At 44.6% G+C, this 23939-nt stretch overlaps 1 protein-coding gene and 1 non-coding gene across 2 annotated transcripts; one reads left to right on the forward strand and one right to left on the reverse strand.

Moving 5' to 3' along the window:
• Positions 1-6574: 6574 nt before the first annotated feature.
• Positions 6575-22594, reverse strand: CD48 (CD48 molecule). Its single transcript, XM_072814378.1, has 4 exons — positions 22381-22594; positions 12277-12573; positions 8663-8929; positions 6575-6951 (listed from the first exon to the last, which is right to left on the reverse strand). Exons 1-4 carry the CDS (start codon positions 22460-22462, stop codon positions 6872-6874), a joined length of 726 nt encoding a protein of 241 aa, XP_072670479.1. The 5' UTR covers positions 22463-22594; the 3' UTR covers positions 6575-6871.
• LOC140627073 (U6 spliceosomal RNA) lies at positions 11064-11169 on the forward strand. The gene has a single exon (XR_012026027.1). It is a non-coding gene; the product is annotated as a U6 spliceosomal RNA (small nuclear RNA).
• Positions 22595-23939: the final 1345 nt, after the last annotated feature.

The following is a 23939-nucleotide window of genomic DNA, read 5'->3' on the forward strand; positions in this document are numbered from 1 at the left end:
GCTTTAGGGGCCCAGGCAAGGTTTATGGGGGTGGGGAGCCCTCCACTGAAGACTGCTGATGTGGGAGAGGTTCTCTGACTTGGCCTCTTCTGGCCCTCTCTCCTCCCCCTCAGCTCCCTCTGATGATGCAGCAACCTTTTGCCACGAGGATCTGCCTACCTTGTGAAGCCTGGTGACTGTCTGCAGCACGGTCTGGGGAAACCACAGGCTGCTCAATGTCGTGCTTCTACCCTCGGGAAGATCAACAGATCCGTTGCCTGACCAGGAAGTGACACATTAGCATCCACTTCTTTTGCATACTTTGGATGGCTCAAGTGGTGCTTGTGGAGGTCCTGGTCAGTGGGCATTATGGGAAGGGCACCTCATTCATGGGGGGCGGGTAGAAAAGCCACAAGTGTCTCCCAACTGCAGCAATTTTGACCTTGATGGTTCCTTTTCCAGCCTTCTATTTAGGTGGAGTGGCAATGAGACGTGCTGGGTGATTGCCTGGGTGGCAAAATCAGTTGTCACCCGGAGGCGGTAATATCCCAGACTTATTTGTAGCTCTCTCTGGAAAGTGAAGTCTTTTTGTCCTAAAGGCCTCTAAAATTTGAGGCATTCGGAAAAGTCCCATTGGACTCCTATTAAAATATCTGTTGAGAGAATGAGCCAGTGTGTCTGCTGTGCTACCAACGGAGCTCTGCCTGCACCCCCAGGCCCGGAGGCCACGGTGCTGGAAGGACCAAGGCCTCCTTTGCTGAGGAGATCACACTTCCTATTTCACAAAAGGAGGAAAGAAACCGACCAAGGCGTCACCTATCAGGGGCTGTGCAGCCCCTCGGGGGCAGATGGGAGGTCAGAGGCCGGAATGGCTGGGTGAAGAGCAGAAGTAAGGAAAGAAACGCCCCACAGGATGCGATGGCCCAGAGGAGTGAAAGAATAAGAGATGGGAAGATGATGGGAACCGAAAATGAGGTGACAAAATTTTGGAAAAAGAGAAGATGGTGGAGGAGAGGAGGGGAGACTAGAGGCTGGGTCAGGGGAGGAGATTGCGCAAGGAAAGAGATTGGGCCACAGCTGGCGCAGCTGGAGCGGAGAGGGAGACGCAGTGCAGCTGGTGGAGGAGAGTGAGGGCCTGTGGTTCCACTTTGCAGCTGGTGCACGTGGCTCTGGGCTGCATCTGTCCCCTCAGAGGGGACAGCCTTCTGAGGGGTGGGGACACAACAACCCTGGGGAGGGACACAACCGCCTCTCTGGGAGGAGGGGCCACCACTTTAACAAGTGCACTTGAACCACTTGAACGTAGCCCGCCCGCACTGGAGGAGCTTGGCCCTGTGACTCCTGGATAAGCAGCAAGGATGGAGGAGGAGACCTTTCCAGGATTGCTTTGGTCTCAGCAAGAATTGTGTAGAATTGAAAGGCTCAAGGAAGCCTGGGGCACCTGGTTGGCTCAATGGAGCTTTTGGCTCAGGTCATGATCTCATGGTCCTGGGACTGAGCCCCAAGCCCTGCGTCTGGTTCCCTGCTCAGCAGAGAGTCTGCTTCTCCCTCTCCCTCTGCCCCTCACCCCCCTGGTGTGCTTACTCTCACGCTCTCTCACATAGAAATAAAATCTTAAATCCAAATCCCTAATGAAGAATTTGGAAAGATTTCTTCTCCCAATATGCATCCCCATTCCTTAAAGGAGCACATTCAGGCAAATTGCTCAGCACAGACGCAGTCAGTGTTAGCTCCCATTACCCAGCAAGGCCCAGTGGTCAGGAAATCTGGGTGATGAATGAATGAGCTCCTTGGTCCAAGGGTTCCGGTCTAATTTAGTGGTCCGGGTGCCCCCACCAGGGCCTGGTCCAAGCTATTTATTTGTGCACAGCCAGATGGGAAAGCTGCACTCTCAATTCTCAGGAGCTCTTGGCCTTGCAAACCTTCTGAGTGTCACCCTGTGCTGCCTTTTGGGACAAGCTGGTCCCTGGTGGCATAGTGGTGCACCTGGGGATCATGGGAACCGGGAGCAACCACTAGACATTTTAACTTGAGAAGGGAAGGAGTGTGGTGTCCAAGAGCAGAGTAAAGGCAGGGAGTCAGAGAAAACCAAGTCTCTTGGACAGGCCTAGAGCCCGAGAGCTAAAGGCAGAACAAGGGAGCCCAGGGCCATCTTGTGCCTTACTCCTCAAAAGATGGTCTGTGGCATTAGAATCTCCTAGAATCTTGTTTGAAAGGCAGGATCTCAGTCCTCACCACCCACCACCCACCACCACCACCCACCACCACCCCCCACCCCGTGAGCTCCGCAGCACCGCCCTCTGCTGGCCTCACTGCAGCCACTTTAAGTAAACCGTGAAGCCAGGATGAAGTCAATGCTGCAAAAACTTTCACTTTAACTGCAGCAAACCTGGGCATCTTGTTAAAATACAGACCGAGTCAGTAGGTCTGGGGTGAGGACTGAGATCCTGCATTTCAAACAAGGGGAGGGGGGCGCTGAGGGAGGACAGCAAAGATTCCATCCCCGACTTCCTTCACTTGAGGCTATTCCCAGTAAGAACTTTGGGCAAATGCTGGAATATCTTCTTTGCACAATGACAAATGGCTTGTGATAAAGAAAACAAAATCCAAGGCACCTGGGTGGCTCAGTCAGTTGGGCGTCCAACTCTTCTTGATTTTGGCTCCAGTCATGATCTCTGGGTCAGGGGATTGAGCCCCTCCGGGGGCCCGTGCTCAGCGAGGAGTTTGCTGGAGATTCTTTCTCTCTCTCTCTCTCTCCCTCTGCCCCTCTCCCCACTTGTGCAGGCTCTAAATAAATAAATAAAATCTTTAAAAAAAATTCAACTGAGTACATTTTGAAGATCTTGCTGGCTTTATTCATTAATAGGCAGCATCCCATTTGCAGATAGAAAGGAGCTCTGAGGGCAGCCCTGGTGGCTCAGCGGCTTAGCACCTGCCTTCAGCCCAAGGCGTGATCCTGGAGACCTGGGATTAAGTCTCAAGTCAGGCTCCCTGCATAGAGCCTGCTTCTCCCTCTGCCTGTCTCTGCCTCTCTCTCTGTGTCTCTCATGAATGAATAAATAAAATCTTAAAAAAAAAAAAAAAAAGAAAGGAGCTCTGAGGATCCATACAAAATGAGACTTTCATAGGCAGAAGGGAGCAGGACAGAGTTACTAGTGTCAGGCAAGGTCACCTTCCTTTAGGGGACAACCGGGACTTGTCAGACAGATTACCTCATTAATAATTCCAGATTGATTGGTTCAACCTAGAAGAAATTAAAACTGTAATTAAGTTAGGTATTAAGTCTTGGTTTGGCAACATGGACTTAGCACAAGTGACTCCATTTGGGAGCCTATTGTCTTTTTTTTAAGATTTTATTTATTAATTTGAGAGAAAGAGAGAGAGTGAGAGAGGGGGCACAAGCAGACTCCCCACTGAGCAGGGAGCCCAACGTGGGGCTTGATCCCAGGACCCTGGGATCATGACTTGAGCTGAAGGCAGATGCTTAACCAACTGAGCCTCAGGGGCTCTATCTCTTTCTTTTTTAATACTTGAGTTCACTGATAATCACCCCACTAAGTGTTTATACAAACATATGAGGGACTGGGGAATCCATGAGAATAGGGCTTGGTCCTTATACTGGAACTCCCAGAGAAGGTATTGTCTTGGTGTAAGGTATCCCTGAAGCAAACCCAGCTGCACGGCATATGACCCCATCAGTCAAACAGGACCCCATGTTCAGAGGACCCTTCGCTTGCTTCGGTGCTCTGCTGTCACCTTCTTGAAATTCTTAATAATTTCATCTTTCAACTTGTGTTTTTTAAGTGACGTCTTTTGGGACAAGGAGCATGCACATGAGCAGAGGAGATGCATGCAATATGTACACCCATCCTGTTCTGGCTGCCTCATCTGCATGCAGCATTCATGGTGCCCCAAGACTACAGAATCTGTAGGAGTTCACAGAGATTCAAAATGACTTCAAAGGAAACCCACTGGCTTCCACGGAGTGTTGGGAAAATGTGTGTGCTTCAAGAAGTAAAACAAAAATAGGTAAGTTAGTTTTTTGCCTGATTTATACTGTTCTGGCAAAACCAAATGCATATGCATGTACAAGCTACAAAATATGAATTGAGTAGTTTCAACTACTTCACATAGAAATGAAATATTCTTGTATTTCATTCAAAGCTAACATTGCACGACATAAACAATAAAATTCATGATAATTTAAATTTTAAATTTTCTTTACTTAGAACATTACATCATGATTTTAAAAATCATACCAAGTACAGAAAAGCTGAGGGAATAAAGGGAAAAAGCTTTATATTTTAGTACATTTAATGGCACTATTTTCTTGCTTTTTGAACAAGGGGCCCATATTTTCATTCTGGACTAAGCCAGACAATTTATGCATTTGGCACTGCCCTGAGCGGAGGAGGCAGGGAACAGTTGGTGCCAGTGGCCTGAGCTCTCCAAGGTGGTATTTGCCTCTGGTCTTCAAGTAACTAGATCCAATGGAAACATGATGCCTGGAGAGGTGTCCCTGTTCCTTAGCAGCCAAGGCCCGTGCTTATTTGTGATATAAAGTGACATTTCTTTCCTCTTACTGCTTTCCCCTAGAAATGCTCTTTGAGTCCATTTGTGTGTGTGTGTGTGCGCGCGCGCGTGCGTGCGAGCATGTCCCCTCAAGAAATTTTCCTCTTCTGCCAAGAAAAGGCGAGGGAAAAGGGAAGGACACTACGAGTAGAAAAGATATCTAGACGGTCCCCTTGGAAGGTGCAAGCTGATTGGAGGTGAGGCTAGGACGGGACCACAGACTGGACTGAAGGGGATGGGGGAGTCTTAGGGAGTCCGGGCCGTCTTGTGATAACAAACAAAACCCAAACCTCCTTATGCAAGTTCAGTGTTGACCAGGCAGCTGCCTTCCATGCAATGGCTTGGACGCAGGCCCCTTGCATTATGTGGCTCCACTTCTCACACTTCCTCACTTCCTGGCCCATCAGTTCCGTGCATTTTCTGTTGGCTAAATCCAGTCACATGGCCCCAACTAAGTGGAAAGGGAACTGAGAAAGTAGCTTTTCTATTGGCCCATGTGTTAGTCAGGGTTCTCCAGAGAAACAGACCAATAGGAGATACACACACACACACACACACACACACACACACACACACATAAAAGATTTATTATAAGGGATTGGCTCATGCAGTTATGGAGGCTGACAAGTCCCAAGATCAGAGTCATCAGACTGGAGACCCAGGATTGCTGATGACATCTGAAGGCAGAAAAAAAACCCCAAATGTCCCAGCTCAAAAGCAGTCAGGCAGAAGGAATTCTTCTGTACTTGTGGGAGGGTGAGCTTACGCACACCTTCACCTGATCAGATGAGGCCCACCCACATTACAGTGGATAATCTGCTTTACTCAGGCTACTGACTCAAATGTTAATCTTATCCAGGAAACCCTCACAAACACACACAGAATAACGTTGGACCCAGGGGATCCCTGGGTGGCTCAGCGGTTTGGTGCCTGCCTTTGGCCCAGGGCGCGATCCTGGAGTCCCGGGATGAGTCCTGCGTCAGGCTCCCTGCATGGAGCCTGCTTCTCCCTCTGCCTGTGTCTCTGGCTCTCTCTCCCTCTCTCTGTGTGTCTATCATGAATAAATAAATAAAATCTTTTTTTTTTAATAAATAAAATCTTTAAAAAAAAATAACGTTGGACCCAACACCCAGTCACCTCTGCTGCCCAGTCAAACTGACACATACAATTAACAAGAACAGCCCAGGAGGAGAATGAGAGTTTGGTGAGCACAAAGCGTGTTCTGTGGGAAGGGCTGGATAGCAAGGAAGGCTGTTTTGGTGCAGAGGAAAAGTGATCTGTGGTGGGAATAGTTCCCTGGAGGGGGAACACGTGCTGGAGGGGCCCGCTCAGCTCCAGACCCATGAAAGCCCTGGAGGAGGGCAACACACAGCAGAACCCCCGGTGTGCTCTCACTGCTGGGCCTGGGGGCTCCTACCTTCCTGTAAAGGGAGACTCTGGTGAGAACATTTTGTCCGTTTGATAGTTTTATTAGATCCTGTGGCACAGGTAGGACTTAAAGAGTTGCCCACAAAGGGAGTGGGGGTGCTCAGCTCCCCAGGAAAGGCTTGAGGTACTCTTTTTATGTGGTAAAGCTGCATGCTCACTCCTGAGGTGTAAGCCTGACAACATATTCACAGGAAACCTGAAGAGCATGCTCCTCAGAGAGGCCAGAACTTAGGGCAGGGAGGAGCTGGGACCCCAGGAGACTTGGCATGGATGGGGGAGCAAGAGACAGAGATGGCACAAGTTAACTGCCAGACACACAAACGCATAGGAGCCTATGGTCCCAGGCCCTTCCCCTTTGTGGTTTTGTTTTGTTTATTTATTTATTCATGAGAGACACACAGAGAGAGGCAGAGACCCAGGCAGAGGAAGAAATGGGTTCCCCGAGGGGAGCCCGATGTGGGACTCGATCCCAGGACCCCGGGATCACGCCCTGAGCCAAAGGCAGACGCTCAACCCCTGAGCCACCTAGGCACCCTGGCTCTTTGCATCTTGATTGCCCAGGCCAATGGAGCAGACATTGTCTGACAGTTTGATGTTGAGGGTCATATCAAATATTTATTCAAACGAGAAAATGTTGCATAGTGTGATCACAACTTTTGGTGGGAGGGATGCATGTGTATCTGTGTATGTGTGCTGGAAAACAAGTAGGGGATGTGAAATAAAACATTAGCTGTACTTTTTAAAGAGTTGATTTGAAAATCCTGGTAGATGCAACAGCACACTTTCTGCCATCCCACGTAGTCAGAGCACCTGCGTTGGTTCACAGCATGGTTACGATGAAGGCAAGACCCAATCATCTTGAAGTTCCACTCTGGAGTTAGCAGAGCTCATCTCAGGTCCATAGGAGGCCAGGAACAATGGGTACCATGACTATTAGCCATGTTGCAATCCAAGCTACTCCAGAGGATTTGGCTGAAAGAACAATAAAACTCCAAACACTTAGATGACTTGACTTTAGGAAGGAAAAGGCTACTTCCCCTCTCCATTCTCCACCCCACGTCCCATCTATATCAAGAGAGAAAAAGGGAAGAGGAAGACAGATAGGAAGGGAGGAGAGAGAAGGGGTAAGAACAGAGGAGAGGGAGGACAGGACAGGAGAGGCAGCAGAAAATAAGAACAAAAAGGGAACAGTGATAAAGTGGGGAAGGGAAATTAGGGGCGCCTTTCTAGGATACAGTGGGTGGCTGGAAAGTGACAAGATTGGTTCAGCCCTCCCCAAAAAAGGGCCATGTTACTGTTTTCATCCTCTTTGCAGATGAGCAGTCGCCCTCATTTTATAAAGGACAGGGGACCGTGTCTCTTCTTTTTGCTGGATCTCAGGATGTGGTGTTGATTTGAAGGTGGTGTCATGGTCAGACACCAAACTGTCACATCAGGTCAGTGATGGCAGGAGAGACGAGAAGAGGCATGGCCAGTCGGGTGGGAAGAATAAAGACGAGTGTACAGGTTCCATAGTCCACATGTGGGAGCACAGGTGAAGAAATTAGCACAGGTGGGACAGTGGACGGGTCCAGGAAGACCAGGAAAGAGCAATGTCTCTGGGGCTATGGTCCCTGATGACTGGCATGACGGGGAACTCAAGTAAGCGCTGGCACCACAGGTATGACTTATTCTGGAAGGATATGGATATGTATCCTCAGGGATGTGGTTTCCGGGGTATGGAAAGTACAAGACCCAGAATGCTGGAGATAATAATCCAAATTTATTGAGGGTTCCCCCCCTAGTGTCTGCAGAATTGAAGGAACTGTTCTAATTTAAGTACCATTCATTGAAGACTTGTCAGGCACTGTTCCAGGTAGGGTATCCGTACTGCCTCATTTAGTCCTTATAACGGCATGAGATGAGGATTACTACTTTGTCTGTTATTTAAGGAAACAACTTGGAGAAGGACATGGACTTGGAGAAGCTAAAGTCACTTGCTTAGCTATTCAGTGTCAATCCCAGGATTAACCCCAAACACCGGACTCTAAAACCTATGAGCTTACTGCCCAATCCTGATTATCCCACAATAGGACCTGTGTAGGCTTGACAGAGGGCCAGGAGTGATGCTCAGATGAGTGGGTCCTCCCTAGAGAAAGAAGCTGAAACATGAAACCCAGAGTCTGCCTTTCTAAAGAGCAGAGTCCCTACCTTAGGATAAGACCTTCACTCCTGTTCACTACTCGTTCTTGCTTGTGCTCATCTACTTGGCCTTTCTTTCCTTTGCTGATTTAAGCTTTCTGCTAGAAACCTCTTCATGCACCCGCTCAACTGTGTCTGGTCTGCTCTTCCACCTGTGCTTCTCCCCTGCTCAACACTGACAGCTCCGATTGTCCTACAATTACCGGGGCCTCAGATTCTAGGACCATGCACTGTTAGACCAGGGGAGGAGAGCCAGCTGCCCTCCCAGGTGAGGACAATGAGCTCCACAAAAGCCAAGTAAGCTTGCTGAGGGGTGGGAGCAGAGCCAGGGGTAGGACCTGAGTCTCTCAGGTCTCACAGACGCCTTTGGGATCCTCCATCTGAGCAGGAGGCTGAATAGGATCCTCATACCTTTCTTCATTCATTTCATTCAAAAGAAAACGAATTACCCCATACCTGCACTCCCCACCCCCACGCCCAACTCCTTGTAAGCATCCTTTACCTAGTTTACACAGTGAGCTGAAGTAGATGGTGTCATTCTTGCTGCTCACAGGATTGCTGGCTTGGCAGGTGTAATAGCTGGAAAAATTTTGTCGGTAAACAGTAATTTCAAGCACAGGACTCTGGAGATCTGTGGGCAAGGGCCCTGAGTTCCCATACCAGGTGTAGTTTGCTGATTGGCCTGAGATCTCACATGACAGTTTCAGATGACAGCTATTGTTCACCTCCTGTAACGTCTGAATTTTGATGCCAGGTTTACGTACAGGATCTGAAGATGAGGAAGATGTTGTAAGATGAGACAACGGGTTTATGCATTTATAAGGCACTTACGCTTTGAACATTTAGCCAACAAAATATCAAGGGAGGTAGGGAGGAGCGCGGAGTGCTGCGGAAAGTTGTGTCATGGAGAAGGCACCCCCACAGAGGGAGCTAGAGAGCAGCTTTGACCTCTGGAGGTTCACGCTGGAAGGGCTGCTCCTTGAGGGTGAAGCTAAAATGGATCCAGGAGGGGGAGCCATACACCCAGAAACAAAATGGGTCTATGCCTACAGGTCAGAAAGAGCCTCAGAGATCTCTTGGGGTCAGACTTGGTATCCAGCTGTCTGAGCTACCTGAGGCTCCTTCTCCTGCACCTGGCCCACAGTTGGCACCTTGGCCTGTCTGTCCATCCAGAGCTCTTGGGCTCAGATTCAGCCAGAGTCCTGGGGTAAGAAGTATACCCTGCACATGGCAAAGCCCTTTCCTGGAATCTGGAGAAAAACCTCATGTAGTCCCCACGTCATCTGTGATGAACAGCATTGTGTCTGTTGACTTTGGTATCTCAGGGTTTAGCACAGCGCGAGCCGGATAGGAATCTGTAAGCATCCGATGAAAGGATGGATGAATGATGGATGGATGGGTGATGGATGGATGGATGGATGGAGCAGTCATGAGACACAAAGGACAAGTCAGTAGCTTTGGAGTGAGACCAGCCTCAGTCTGGGACGTGGCTCTCATGGAGTGACGTTATCAAGATCATTAACCCCTTGAATTCCCTTCTCAGGAGTACACGGACTCTACCTCATAGCCCAATGTTAGTAAGAGAAAATGGCATCGCCCATGGGGAAGTGCTTCTTGCAGGGTGCAAGTGTCATATGCATGTCGGAGCTCACAGGGTCATCACTGCTGTCATCCTGCCACCAGATGGGATGAAACAGAATCCCAGCATCTGCTCCTTCCTTTCCTGGGGCCACTTTACCTGAAACCCTCTGGCGACTTTTCAATCTGGCCGTGAGTAAAACACCTGCAGAATCAGTACTGCTCTGGTGTCAAGGATTAAATGTGCCAGAGCCTTGACCAGATCATAGCTGGCCTCTGGCTGCCTGCGTGTGGGAGGTGGGGGAAGCTCCGCCTCCAGAGCCCTAGACCCGCCTCCTATGTGAAATCCCCTCAGATTACTGGACTTCCCCTGCGTGCGTGCTTAGATTGGGCAAGTTTTTTCTATTTTCTGCCATTTCCTATGGCCTCACCTCTCATGCTTCTGTCTTCCACATTTCACACGGAGAGCAGCACACACTCGGTGCTTTATGGATGGGATTCACTGAGCCAACCGGGGTGTCTGGCTCTACGATACCCCCTCTGAACTATCAGAAATTCAAGGGTGATGCTGAAGAATGAGCTTTCTGCTAATCCCATCCTAAGGGTCTTACTTCAGGAAGGTGTGCTTACATCACACCAGCTTGTGGAATTTCAAATATTCAGAAATGTTACAAGCTAATTGTGAAATCATTAGCGCCTTGGAGCTGGCTGTGATGGGAGTATTTACCAGAAATTGGTAAATGATACAAATTTGGGCTTTTCTTAACACCACCATATGAGACTTTGAATCTTTTCCTTTTCCCAGGAATTTTCAGGCCATGTGACTTGGAGGAAATATGTGAGAAGAGGCCTCCAGCCTTGGAGCCATTGAGAGGGTGGGACCTGATTGTATAAGACACTCTTCATTTCCACTGTTTTAGAGAAGAAAGAGGATTACAGATATATTCTGAGTATTTTCTAGAGATTTTGTATTTGTATTTTTTGGTAATTATCTGGTAAGAGGAAATTGCGTGATAAAATTATTTGGTTTGGAAAAAACCTCTCATTTTCACTTTTTGATGTTTCATTCCAATTACCTACTTTGATTCTCATAACATCCTAAAAGGAAGTGCTCACTCGGGATCCCTGGGTGGCGCAGTGGTTTAGCGCCTGCCTTTGGCCCAGGGCGCGATCCTGGAGACCCGGGATCGAATCCCACGTCAGGCTCCCGGTGCATGGAGCCTGCTTCTCCCTCTGCCTGTGTCTCTGCCTCTCTCTCTCTCTCTCTGTGACTATCATAAATAAATAAAAATTTAAAAAAAAAAATTTAAAAAAAAAAAAAGGAAGTGCTCACTCGTGGCACATATACTAAAAATAGAACGATACAGAGAAGATTAGCATGGCCCCTTTGCGAGGAGGACATCCTAAAAGGAAGATATAATTATCCTCATAATATGGGAGCCCCGCAGCTCTCAGGGAGATACCTGTCTCGGTCTGCCCTGCCTCTCTTCTCTAGTTTTTGCCTACCTCAACGCCACAGAGGCGTCCTCAAGCACCACGTTTCTGTGTTATCACCTGACCCTTTGAGCCACAAATATTTCAATCAGATACACATACCTGAACCAAGTTGGTTCAATCAGTTTCTGTCTTTAAATTCTGCTAATTTAAACCAAGAGTTACAAAAGTCTGGGCTTTCAGAGGTAAGTCATGTAAATGGCAGGGATCCAGAGGCACAGTCCACAGATTCCTGAAGCTAGGGATTCCGGGCTGGCCCTGGTTTTCATTCTTCCTCCTGTTCAACCCTTCCTAACTCTTCTAAGTTCCTTGAATTGCTTTAAAATAATTCTAGTTCTAGTTTCTTTAATAGACTTCCCCCCTCTTTTTTTTTTTTTGCTAAATTTACATCAAATTGGCTTCTGTTACTTGCCATCAAAAGAACTTACCTAATATGGGCACAAAGATGTTAAGATGTTAACGATCTTTCTTCAAAGTCACACAGCAAGTAAGTGAGCTAGTAACCAAGGTTTTTAACCCAGATCTATCTGATCCCAAGTATAATCCTAGTCTTTATTCCACATATACAAGTTAGGCTGGAACTACAAGTGGAAGTTTCTGTCCTATCCATTCTGAAAGGTAGGGAAAAAAAAAAAAAAAAAAAAAACTTCCTTTAACAGCTCCTGCCCTATCCTCTGTCTCTTGTCACTTTTTTCCCTAAATCTGATGAAGTCTGGGTTCATGTATATTATTAAGATGAGCACAGAACTGAGCTCACAGGGTTGATCAGAGGAAAGCATGAAGAGAATAGAGAGGAAGTCATTTCTATGGTTTTCCCTCTCTTCACATCTGAGACTCACTAAGGTCAGAAGACGTAAAGGTCCCAAGGCTATCAATTTGGGCTCTGCTGGCCCAGGCTCACTCCCCAGAGGAATTGGCTCCAGGAGAAATGAACTAAGCCTGTCCTTAGATTTCTCTTTCCTCCTCCCAGAGAAAGCCTCCATGAGACCTAGGAAACCTCCCAGTGGTCCATCCGGGGCCCTGAGTGGGACTCCCCAAACTCACCAAGTACCTCCAGTGAGATAGTCCAGTCCTCCTCTTTTCCAGAGTCCTTCAGCACCCTCAGGATGTAGGTGCTGCTGTCCTCTTTCTGGACCTTGTAGATGCATAGTGCATAGCTTTCATCAAGACTAGCTCTGTTCTTAAACTTAGAATTGAAGAAGTTAGTCCTGTTGGACTCCCATTCTACAATCTTCTGGTTGGCGGTGTAAAACCAGGTGACCCTGGAGAGAGCAGGCAAATTGGAGATGTGTAGGCTCACGTTGCTGCCAGAGACGGCGATCATCTGACGTTGTGAATGACCTGCCAATGAGAGTGAGAGCCGTCTTGGAGAAGGGAGCATGGCCCAGCAGCAGAGGCCTGAGCTGGTGGGACAGGGGAGAGAGAAAGGGTTTCTGCTTAGAAGCAGTAAGTACAGTCTTCACCGGAGGCCTGGCCCTTGATCGGGAATTCAGTAAACGTTGGAGCTTGAGGCGTGGGCATGGGGGTAGGGCACGGTGCTGCTTCCATGTCAATTAATAGAAGTAGTGACAACAGACAGTCCAGATCAGTGTTCTTCCACCTTGGCACTATTGACATTTTAGGCTAGATAATTCCCTGTTGTAGGAATTGTCCACGTGCATTGAAGGATGTTCAGCAGCATTCCTGGCCTCTGCCCACTAGGTATCAGTAGCACATCTCCAGACATGACAATCAAAATGTCTCCAGATATTGCCAAACATCCCACCCCCATTCGGGCTGAGAACTACTGGCCTAAGTCATCCTTGGCAGACTCTCCAACATATGCCCAGGAAGATAGCACAACCCACAGTGAACCACTCCTTTGTGCACATCTTACGCATGCCTGTATCTTAGGAATCATGGTATACTGAAGTGATCTGTTTAATGTCTACTACCTTCTTCTGCCACCAGACTATAAACTTGAAATGACTCCTGGGAATCTAATTCATTTTCCATTATACTGTGATGGTTAAGAGCATGGGTTCTGGAATCAGACTGCCTCAGTTCAAATCCTGGCTCTACCACTTGCTAGCTATGTCAACTTGAGCATGTTACCTAATGGCTCTGTCTTTGTTTTGGCAACTATATCTTAGACTTTGTGACGGTTAAGTCTATGTGTCAATTTGCCTGGGCTAAGCAATGCCCAGACAGCTGTAAAACATTATTTCTGGATGTGTCTATGAGGGTGTTTCTGGAAGAGATTCACATTTGAATTGGTAAACTGAGTAAAGATGATCACCCTTACCAATGTGGTGGGCACCATAATCCAATGAGGGCCCAAAAAAACCAAAAAAGCAGATGAAGAGCAAATTTGCTCTTTGCTTGCGCTGAAATATCTATCTTCTCCTACCCTTGGACATTCATGCTCCTGGTTCTTGGACTTGGACAATGACTTACACCATTGGGCCCCCTGGTTCTTAGTCTTACAGATTTGGACTGAAACTCCACCACTGGCTTCTCTGTGCCACAAGCATGTAGATGGAAGATTGTGAGACTTCGCAATACAGAGAAATACATAGTATGGGTTATGCTTCAATAATTGCATGAGACAATTCCTCACAATAAACCTCTTTCTATACATTTATATATAGTCTATTTGCCCTGGTTCTCTGAAGAACTCCAATACAGAGTTATATTAATAAAATGCTTAGAATATAACTTAATACAAATAGTCAATTAATACAAATAAAGTGCTTAGAATAATACTTGGAAGATTAGTAACTATTCAATGTCATGTATTGTTTTATTATTATTACCGATATTATTTTTTGTATCCATACACCTAGTACTATGCCTAAGTTATTAAGATGTTTAACAATTGGCTGTTGAACTTATTTTATTAGACCAAAACAGTGGCAAAATAAGGACTAGACTAATGATATATTTTTTTAGAAATGGATGTCTATATGAGAATCTGAAAGATTGAAGAATATGAAAGAAAGAGCCTAAAATCCAAAAAATTGTAGCAGCTCCTGAATCAGCTTTCACTTAAATTTAATGGTCTAAAAATAAAGGATGTCAGTATGCACAAAGTATAGCACAAAACCATGTCACTGGTCTAGGACATGTTGGTGATGAGAAAGAGATCCCAGCACCTCTACCAGGACAGAGAACCTCGCTAAAGCTTCCTTGGGGAGGGAGAAAGAAGGATGCATCCAATGAGAAAGAGTGAAGGATACAGAGCACACAAACCCCAGTTATGATCCAGGCCCAGTTGTACCTTGCACCCTTTCTCCTTGAGAGAATGGAATCTGCTTTATAAGGACAAGGAGATATGTTTGTCAAGGGTGTCCTCAACATACTCAAGTGAACTTCAAAATTTAGTGTGAGGGGCAGGGAGAAACTATGCAGACACACAGTCACTGATTTTGTGAGTTTCTCAAAGGCAAAGACAATGTCTTGCTCAATTTTGAATCCCTACAATACTCAGTTGACATTTAGTATTAAGCAGACAACGAATGAATGGATGACAGTGACAAAATGTATACATTAGTGCTCCCAGTCTTTTTCTTCTCATGACCTCCTGCTAGTCAAAAATATTTTTCATATTTTTACTTTCCACTCAGCTTCTCCCTCTCTCTTGCTTCTTAAGATCAGTTTGAACTGATGAAGCAGGAAGGAAAAGAGTAGATAAGCAAACACCAAGACCACTCAAGCTGGTTTAGGAAATAGGGGTGCTAGCACATTGGGGCTCAAAAGAGTAAGACTGTCCAGGCAGTAGATGGATAAGATGGTTTGAGAAGACTAAAGAGGACAGGGAAGTTGGGTGTAGGAAGTGTTGCTGTAGTTTACAAATTAGATTTCCTTTAACATCTTTTGAGAGATGATAAGAAGAAATTTGAGTTATTGTTTAATTACCTATGACCAATGAACTGTGTTTCTTCAATATGAAAATGTGCTCAAACCTGGCCAGCAGAACCCTGTTTTATGGCTGGATCTTGATAATAATAATAAATGAATGAAAAATGACTATTATGACAAAGAAAGCAGAGTGTCAGTGGAAGAGGTGCCCAGGAAATCTAAAAAAAACAAAAACAAAAACAAAACAAAACACAAAACAAAACAAAATCACCAAAACCCAAACCCAACAACATAAAAGTATGTTGAATATGGCATCGAAATTTTCAGATATCAAAAGTCAATGCAAAACAGCTAAAAGAAACCTTTTTAAAATATAAAAATAAAAAAATATAAATCCAGCAGCCTCAAATGGGCCAAGATCGTGCTTGAAAACAGAAAATGGAAGAATGAATTTTATTTTGAAATATTTAATGAAAGGGTGGCCTGGAAAAGCAACATAAACCTGAATATAGAAGCAGTAGAAAGAATGCTTGATTGACCGTTTAAAGAGGGATAAAAGATATTCTAGTCTTCTGAAAGAATTCTATAGTTCATTCACAAATTAAAGAGAAATATGGCTTAATTTTGCTAATATAGATTGCATAGTTAATGCGGAAACGAAGTAATACAATTTGGGGTATCAAGATGGTGGTTTTGTCTGCTAATTGTCTACTAAATTCAGATAAATTGATATCTTTCTTATCTACAGTATATTTATGTATTATTTCCATTTTTAAAGTAAATTGACAAAATCTTGATTTGCCTTCCTAACAATTGCATACATTAGAAGGCAGGGGAAGTAAGTGTAAAGAAAGTTAATTCTAACAGGAAGAAGTATCTGGTTATGAGTCTGGATGCATAGAATAAACTATGTTTATGTGCTGTTTACAATAGAAAACGAAGCAGCTGTGTCTAGCCCTGTTTCTTGTCTGTAGAAAAGCAAAATTAGAGTGGGGCAGAACCAGATCAAAGAAAGTGATTGTTTCATACCAAAGAATCTACCCACGAAAGTGAAAGAGGTTGTCATCACTCTAAAATCAGGTCACATGGTTTCTAGTATAACTATTAAGGAAGGAAAGACGTTTTAAAGATACTAATATTAGGGTTTTTTTTATATTAGTTTTAAAGATACGAATACGGAGTTACCAAGAGCTCACTGATGAAATCAACTATCTAACCTTACAATTTTTTAAGTAAGTAATATTTAAAACTGAAGTATGATTGACATACAACATTGTATTAGTTTCAAGTATACGCCATAATAACACGACATTTGTATACGTTGTAAAATGATCACAAGAAGTCTAGTTTGATGACTTTCTGCAGTGTTATGCTTAGATTCCCTTCTCACTATCTTTTGTGGATCTGTTAGAGATTTTTGCTTGTCATGAGGCTCACACGTAACAGGCTATATATAGAACAGTCTACTTTAAGTGGATAGGAAGTTCAATTTGATTGCATTCTGAGATGCTGCATTTTTACTCCCTTTACCATATATTATGTTTGTGATGTCACATTTTGCATCTTTTTCTTTTGTGCATCCCTTAACTAATTATTGCCGTTACAGTTATTTTTTACTACTTTTCTCTTTTAACCTTCACACTAACTTTCTAAGTGGTTATTCTGCTTCCTTTACTATATGTATTTACCGTTACCAGTGAGACATTTGCACTCAACCATTGAACCACCCAGGTGCTCCTATCTTTGCTTTTTAAAATTCTTTTACCTTTTTGCTGCCCTGCTTATATTAGTGTCATTGACCTGTCTTCCAGCTCACCAATTATTTCTTCCACATCATCTAGTCTGCTATTGAACTCTTCTGGCACATTTTGCAGTTCAGTTGTCACATTCTTCAGCTCTGTGACTTCTGTGTTTGGTACTTTCTTATATTTTCTCTTTGTTGAAGTTCTTACTGTGTTCATCCATTCTTTTCCTGAATTCAGTGAGTATCTTTATGACCATTCTTTGAACTCTTTATTCGGGATGCCTGGGTAGCTCAGGGGTTGAGTGTCTGCCTTTGGCTCAGGGCATGATCCTGGGATTAAGTCCTGCATTAGGGTTCTCGTGGGGAGCCTGCTTCTCCTCTGTGTATGCCTCTGCCTCTATCTGTGTATCTCTCATGAATAAATAAATAAAATCTCTCTCTAAAAAAAAAAAAAAAAGAACTCTTTATCAGATTACTTATCTCCAAAAAAAAAAAAAATTACTTATCTCCATTTTATTAAGGTTCTTTTTTCTGGGATTTTGTCTTATTCATTCATTTAGAATATATTCTTGCTTTTCCTCATTTGGTTGACTCTCTTTGTTTATTTCTCTGTGTCTGGCAAAACAACTACCTCTCCCAATATTGAAGGGGTGGGCCTATGTAGGTGATGAATCTTATTATTTACCCCTGCCCTAGTTCTTGGTTGTCTCTTGCTCTCTCTCTCTAATTACTTCAGACCCACAGAGCCCAGAAACACAATCCCCCCCCCAACCACCAGAAAGGATGTTCAAGGGGCATCCCTTGTGTGAGCTGAGTGTACCTGCTCGTTTGGAGGGACTATGGGAGGTGGGAAGGAGCAGGACAGTAGCCCACTGAGGAAGCAGCATGAAAGGGTAGAGCTACATCAGCAGCACAACAAAGCAGGTGCTAGCAAGTTAAACTGAGTGCAAAAATGGTGCCCACCAGCACTAGCAGGCTAGAGATAGAATGTAAAAAATGACAGCCACCAGCACCTCCATTCCTAGATAGAGTCCCAACAGGCTTTTGTCCCTATAGCAGACCCTTTAAGATCATCAAATTATTCTCCTTCACATTTGACATAGGCTCTTTTCAAGCTGTGCTTTTGTGCAGGGTTGCAAAATGAGTGAATCTGCTTGTGAGCCCTTGAAGAATGGAATCTTCATTCCCTACAGCCCTATGGTTCTCCTGGATATAAGCTCCATTGGTTTTCAAAGCTAGATATTTAGGGAAGGGCTTGTCTCTCCAAGGCAGGTTCCAAGGGTTAAGGTGCCTGATATAGAGCAAAAAGCCCTTGTTCCTCAGGGAGGAGTTCTATATTTGTGAGAACCCTTCCCCATGGTGGGTTGCCATGCCAAAGGTGGGATTTGGGTGAGACTGCTTCTCTGCCTCTCCTAACCACCTTGATACAGCCTTTTTATCTTTTGTTGTAGAGTAGCTGTCCAGCTAATTCTCAGGTTCTTTTCAGACAGAATTGTTCTATATATAGCCATAGATTTGTGTCCATGGGAGGAGATGAGTTCAAGATATTCTTATGCCACCATTGTGAACTGCCTCCTATCTTAAGGAAGTAATCTGACAATAGATATCAGGACCCCAGATTTTTGTCATGGGGGGCAAGAAGAATAGAGTACTATTTCCTGAGATGGGAAGACTAATGATTTTACTTGGCCAGATTGTAATGGGTCAAGAATTCAATGGAAGGTGAGAAAGGAGAAAACAAAAGTAAACTAGTCTAAGACATTTCAGTGTGAATGGGAAAGAAATTGGTAGGGCATTGTGTAGAGAGACATGACAGGTGAAAAAGAGAGAGAGAGAGAGAGAGAGAGAGAGAGAGAGAGAGAGAGGTTTCTGGTTTTATCTTTTAGTTTTATTTAAGAAGGAAAAAGACAGCTATGATAAGTCAAGGGAAGGTATCCGTAGAGAAGGAGACATGGAAGAGAAAGAAGGTGATCAACGGCACTGGGCTGAAGGGAGCTCAGAGCAGAGTTAATGGCCCAGGTCTTGCCTGGAAGGGGAGATACGTCATGCTCTGAGGGAAAAGGGAGGGTGGAAAAGACACTTGGGGATATAGAGAAGTTTATAGTTTAGAGGTGGTAGGCAACAAATTGAGAGGCATTCTGCATTTTTTCAGTGAAGTAGGAGGTAAATCCTTTGCTGAGATCCCAGCTTGACTGAAACAATGATTCACAACTTCCTCACTCCTTCCCTTTTTCCTTTCCTCCATCTATCCATTCATACACACACACACACACACACACACACACACACACATACATCAATGTATTCATTTATTCACTCTTCTAATAGATGTAGAGTAAGCACTTACTGTCGACTAGGGTCTGTGGTAGGCATCATACATACAGTGAAAGAGATAGGGACACTTGGGTGGCTCAGTGGTTGGGCACCTGCCTTTGGCTCAGGTCGTGATCCTGGGGTCCTGGGATCAAGTCCTGCATCAGGCTCCCTGTGGGGAGCCTGCTTCTCCCTCTGCCTATGACTCTACCTCTCTTTGTGTGTCTCTCATGAATAAATAAATAAAATCTTTAACAACAACAACAAAAAGAGTGAAAGAGATATATCTCCTTATCTTAGAGAGAGCTTCCATTCTAGTGGATACAAGCAGATGATTCCACTATTGGTAATAAGTGTTGGGATAAGGAAAGTATGGAATACTAAGGGAGCACATCACTTGAATTTAGGGGTCAGGAGTGGCTTCCATAGAAACTGTGAGTAGAAATTAGTATAAGTAGAAATTACCCAGGGAAAGAGGAGGACTGGGAGTAATCAGTGCTCCAACTAGGGGAGAATAAAAGTATCAAGTGCTCAGAGACCACAGAAGCAAGATCCATTTAAGGAAAGAGAAGTATCTCAGGTGATTAGAGCATCAACCAGGGGAAAATAGGAAGTGACCACATTATCCAGTGCAAACTTATGCTCACTGTCTGCTGGAACTCTTGCTCACCACGGTCACCACTGAAGAGTTTTCAAAAGAAGATAAACAGATAACCATTTTAGAAAATGTATACCAACAGCAGTATGGTAAATACTAGACAGAGAGAAGAATGGAGTAAAAATTTAAAAAAAGAGCTTTTAAGCAGGAGAGGAAAGTATTGTGGTAATTGATGGGAGAAAATAATGTCTTGGTTTAGAATAGGTGGTTTGATCTGGCAGGAAAGGTTGGTGGAATTAGATATGTTTAAGAGACTTTTTGAAGGTATAATTAATAGAACTTACTCACTGAACATGACAGTCAAGGAAAAGAAAGGAAGTGAGGATGGCTTCCAGAATTCTGGCTTCAGTAATTGGACAAAGAGATGTCATGTACTGAGAAAGGAAACAGAGATAAACAGTAAATTACAATAATATTTTTTAAAGTCTGCATATTTTTTGACACTCATTCCATCAAGAGGTGGGTTCTATGTTCCCTCTCTTTGGGGCTGGCCTCCAGGAGCAGGATACAGCAGTAGTATGACTCACAAAGCACGATTAGAAAACACCATGCGGTGTTTGCCCACTTCTCTCAGTATACTCACACCAGAAGTTTCAGCTGCTATGTAATAAGCCCAGACACACAGTTATTGGATATTGCTCAGCCTACGCACCAGCCACATGAGTGAAGAAGGCTCAGAGATCACCCCAAGCCCCGCCATGATCTGGTTGCATGCACATGAGATATACAAAGGCGCTGAGCACAATCCACCCCCACATTTGTGCACAAAATAGGTGATTATTATCTAAATCTGCAGAGTTCTGGTGGGTTATTACACAGCAATAGACAACCAGAACAAAGATAATGAGTTAGATTTCGGACATGTTTGAAGAATGTGGAGATGTTTAAAAAGCTGCTAAAAATTCATGTCTTAAAAAAATAATACTAAAAAAATAAAAATTCATGTCTGGGGTAAAGAGGGAGCATTGGGCTCTAAAGTTTACTTATGTCCTTCCCAGGGTCTTAGCTTCTCAGATTATGTGTATTACATTTGCAAAAACAATTCTACACTCTTTATTTGATTTGACCCAAATAATAACCCCTTGAAGAAATGGGAAGCATATTATTATAATACCCATTATAGAATTGAGAAAGCTGAGGCTCAGAAAGCATTTATGATTTATAGAAAATCCCATGGCCTAGAACTCAGAACAGAGGTCTTCTGCTTCCCAGTACATGCTGCTTCCACTGCACTCTGCCAAGTGCTGTGGGCAGACGGGGAAGATGCCCAGGGGTAGAGGATACCTGAAATCAGAGAGCTGAGAAACAAGCCTGAAGAGGAATGAAAGAAGAGATTTAAAATGCTTCTCAAATTTTTCCACAAAAGTACCCCTTACCAGGGAGGAGAGAACTACTAGGTCCCCAAAAAGATCTAGACATAGAGCCCAAAAGAAAGTTCTTTGAAGTCATTCATTTGTATATTTAACAATTATTTCTTGAACCCAGGCTATGTTCCAGCCACTCTGCTAAGTTTAGCACTGTACACGGTCTCTGTCCTCCTATCCTTCCAAGGATACACACACTCAAGCAATGCACCAATCACAATCTGGAGGTCTAAGGGAAGAAGTCACATAAAAATGAAAGCCTAAAGGAGGGGCAGAAGGAGAGGGCCGTGCAGTGAATCCTGGGCAGAAGAAAAAATCTAGCCATAACAGAGAAAGCACCTCTTCTGAGGCAAATAGTAAAGTTAAATGTAAATGGATATGATTAATAGAGGGGAAGTCATAAATTGGGGATAAGATGACCATCTGTAGGCATAATCTATGCCTGAAGAGACTTAGATACCAGTCCTGATATATTCCGGTTCTCTTAGCAGCACTATCTTTCCCAAGACTTGGATTAGTATTTCCCATCGTGTCTCTAGATGTACACAGTCATCAACCAGATCCAAAGTACTATCACTCTGAGAGGCCTGCAGGTGTGATCAAGAGGCTATGACTGAGCATGACTCTCTCCTCTCCCTAAAAATTACACTGAATCTTATGATGCTGTGTTAGTTCCCTGTGCTTATTCATTTTTACTCATTTTTTTTCCATAGTAGTGAGCACTAAAGCCTCTGACGTGAAAAAGACCTGAGTATTTCTTAAGGGGAATGGTGAAAAAGGCAATAGCTTAACTCCCATTTCTCAGCTGACCTGAAAAGAAAGGAAGTGGAAGGTGAACAGTTGTACACGAGGGGGACTGGAACAGCCATGGCGGAGGAATGATCCTTAACTCTTAACAACTAGATGCTGCGGCCTCCTTTGATATGAGGCACCCCAGGCCTCTACTTAGACCCAGACTACAAAGCATGGAATTAAATCTAAGGAGCCTGCTCCCCCATCTCCCTGAGGTCCTGTTTTTGTCATAACCCCTTGGGAAAAGAGAGAGAGGCTGATTCTCTTAGGGCTCAGGAAGGTTGCCCAGCTCACCACAGCCCTGCTACCAGCATAGAAGTATCTGCTGCCCGGAGACCACACTCCACTTTCAGGACTGAGCCCCACCCTATATCCCCTTTCCCATCTCACCCGTGCCTTCAGTGCACAATTGCAGGCACACGACTTGCGTAAAGTACCTTGAATGCTGGTTGCCAGGAATAAGTGAAGTAGAAGTAGATGTTCCAGAGCCAGACAGCACTCCCACCTTTGAGAGTTCATGTTACTTCCCAGGAATGCTGGAGACAGGCCAGAACCAGTCTAGAAAGGTTTCAAGACCAGAGCCCCTGAAATCATGGCCCAAAGTTAAAGAACAGCACTAGTTGAACTCTCCACCACTCTGCAACTCATGGGTGGAGTCTGAGGCCAAAAACAGGAAGCCTCCATATCTGAGAGCACAAAAAAGAAGTGAAGTGAAATGAACTATTTTGGTTGAATGTGCAGTTGGTTCTGTTTTCTGAGGAGAGGATCTATAGCTTCTGTTGGATTCTCAGAGATGTCAGTGCTCTGAAAAGATTAATGTCCAAAAAAAAAAAGAAGAACAGAAAAGATTAAAGTCCTCTGATAGAGAATATCTGCCTTTGGTTTCCCAGACAAGAGTCACCCTGATTAATCCAGAAGTTAAAATTAGTAGGAACCCACCAAGTCTGCAGGGGATTTCTGATCTCAGTCACCTCTTAAGCCGTAAGAGAGAAGAATAGGTCATATATAAAAGTCATTCAGAGCACAAAGCCAAAAAATCAGATTTCCCACATCCTAAGCTCCACCCTTTATGATAAAGTCACTGCTTACACCTTTACATTGGCCCATCTACTAAACATTAGTAGAAAAAAATAAGATTACTTGGCCAAAAAAAAAAAAAAAATGGATTTCCCAGACTTATAGTCTTTGAAATTTCAGGTCCATCCCTCTTGAATCTAAATGGATTATTTGCCCATCTAAGGCACTTTGGGGACCCATAAGGCAAGCCACAGTCCCTAATACACCATATTTGTAACTATTTTTGAATTGGAGATATTTCTGATTTAACATAGAGGAACCCAGTAAAAACACTGCTCTCCTCAATCTGGGAACTCCTGTGATGGAACTAGTTACCCTTCCCCAAAGGATCACCATGGGGAAACTGAGTCAGCTCAATGTCTTAAATTGCACATGACATCTCATTCACTTGAACACATTGGAGCCCTGGGAGGTGAGCAGGACAGGCATTATTGCCTGCATTTTGTAGCTGAGTCTCAGAATCAGACCGAAGTTTACTCCAATCCACCCCAGCCTTCAGCTCTTCCCCTAATGTGGGCTACAGCACATCTCTGGACTGGAAGAGGAGCTAAGACAGGAGTAGAATGAGCTAAGTTGAAGTGGGGTTAGCTAGACAAGATTTTAAAGCAAATTATAAACAGGATACTGAGGAGAAGAAGGAACAGACAGAGTCACAAGAGCAGAGTAAGAAAAAAGGAAGGAAGTGAAGTAAACTGTGGGTGGGCTTTGCTCATACCCTGACTCCTCCTGGGAGTTTTCAAAAGGGATCCACCCAGTGAAGCGTCTGAGGCTAGCCTGCAGGGGCTAACAGCACCTATTTCCAACCAGAATACGGGCTCTACTTTTGCTGGCTGCCTTCTCGTTGCTCAATCCAGTAAGGGGCAGCACAGCACAGCAGGTGTCTGAGTAGGCTCCTGCTTGGCCACATCCCAGGGAGACT

Source organism: Canis lupus, chromosome 38 (genome assembly GCF_048164855.1).
Source record: "Canis lupus baileyi chromosome 38, mCanLup2.hap1, whole genome shotgun sequence".
Taxonomy (NCBI): Eukaryota; Metazoa; Chordata; class Mammalia; order Carnivora; family Canidae; genus Canis; species Canis lupus.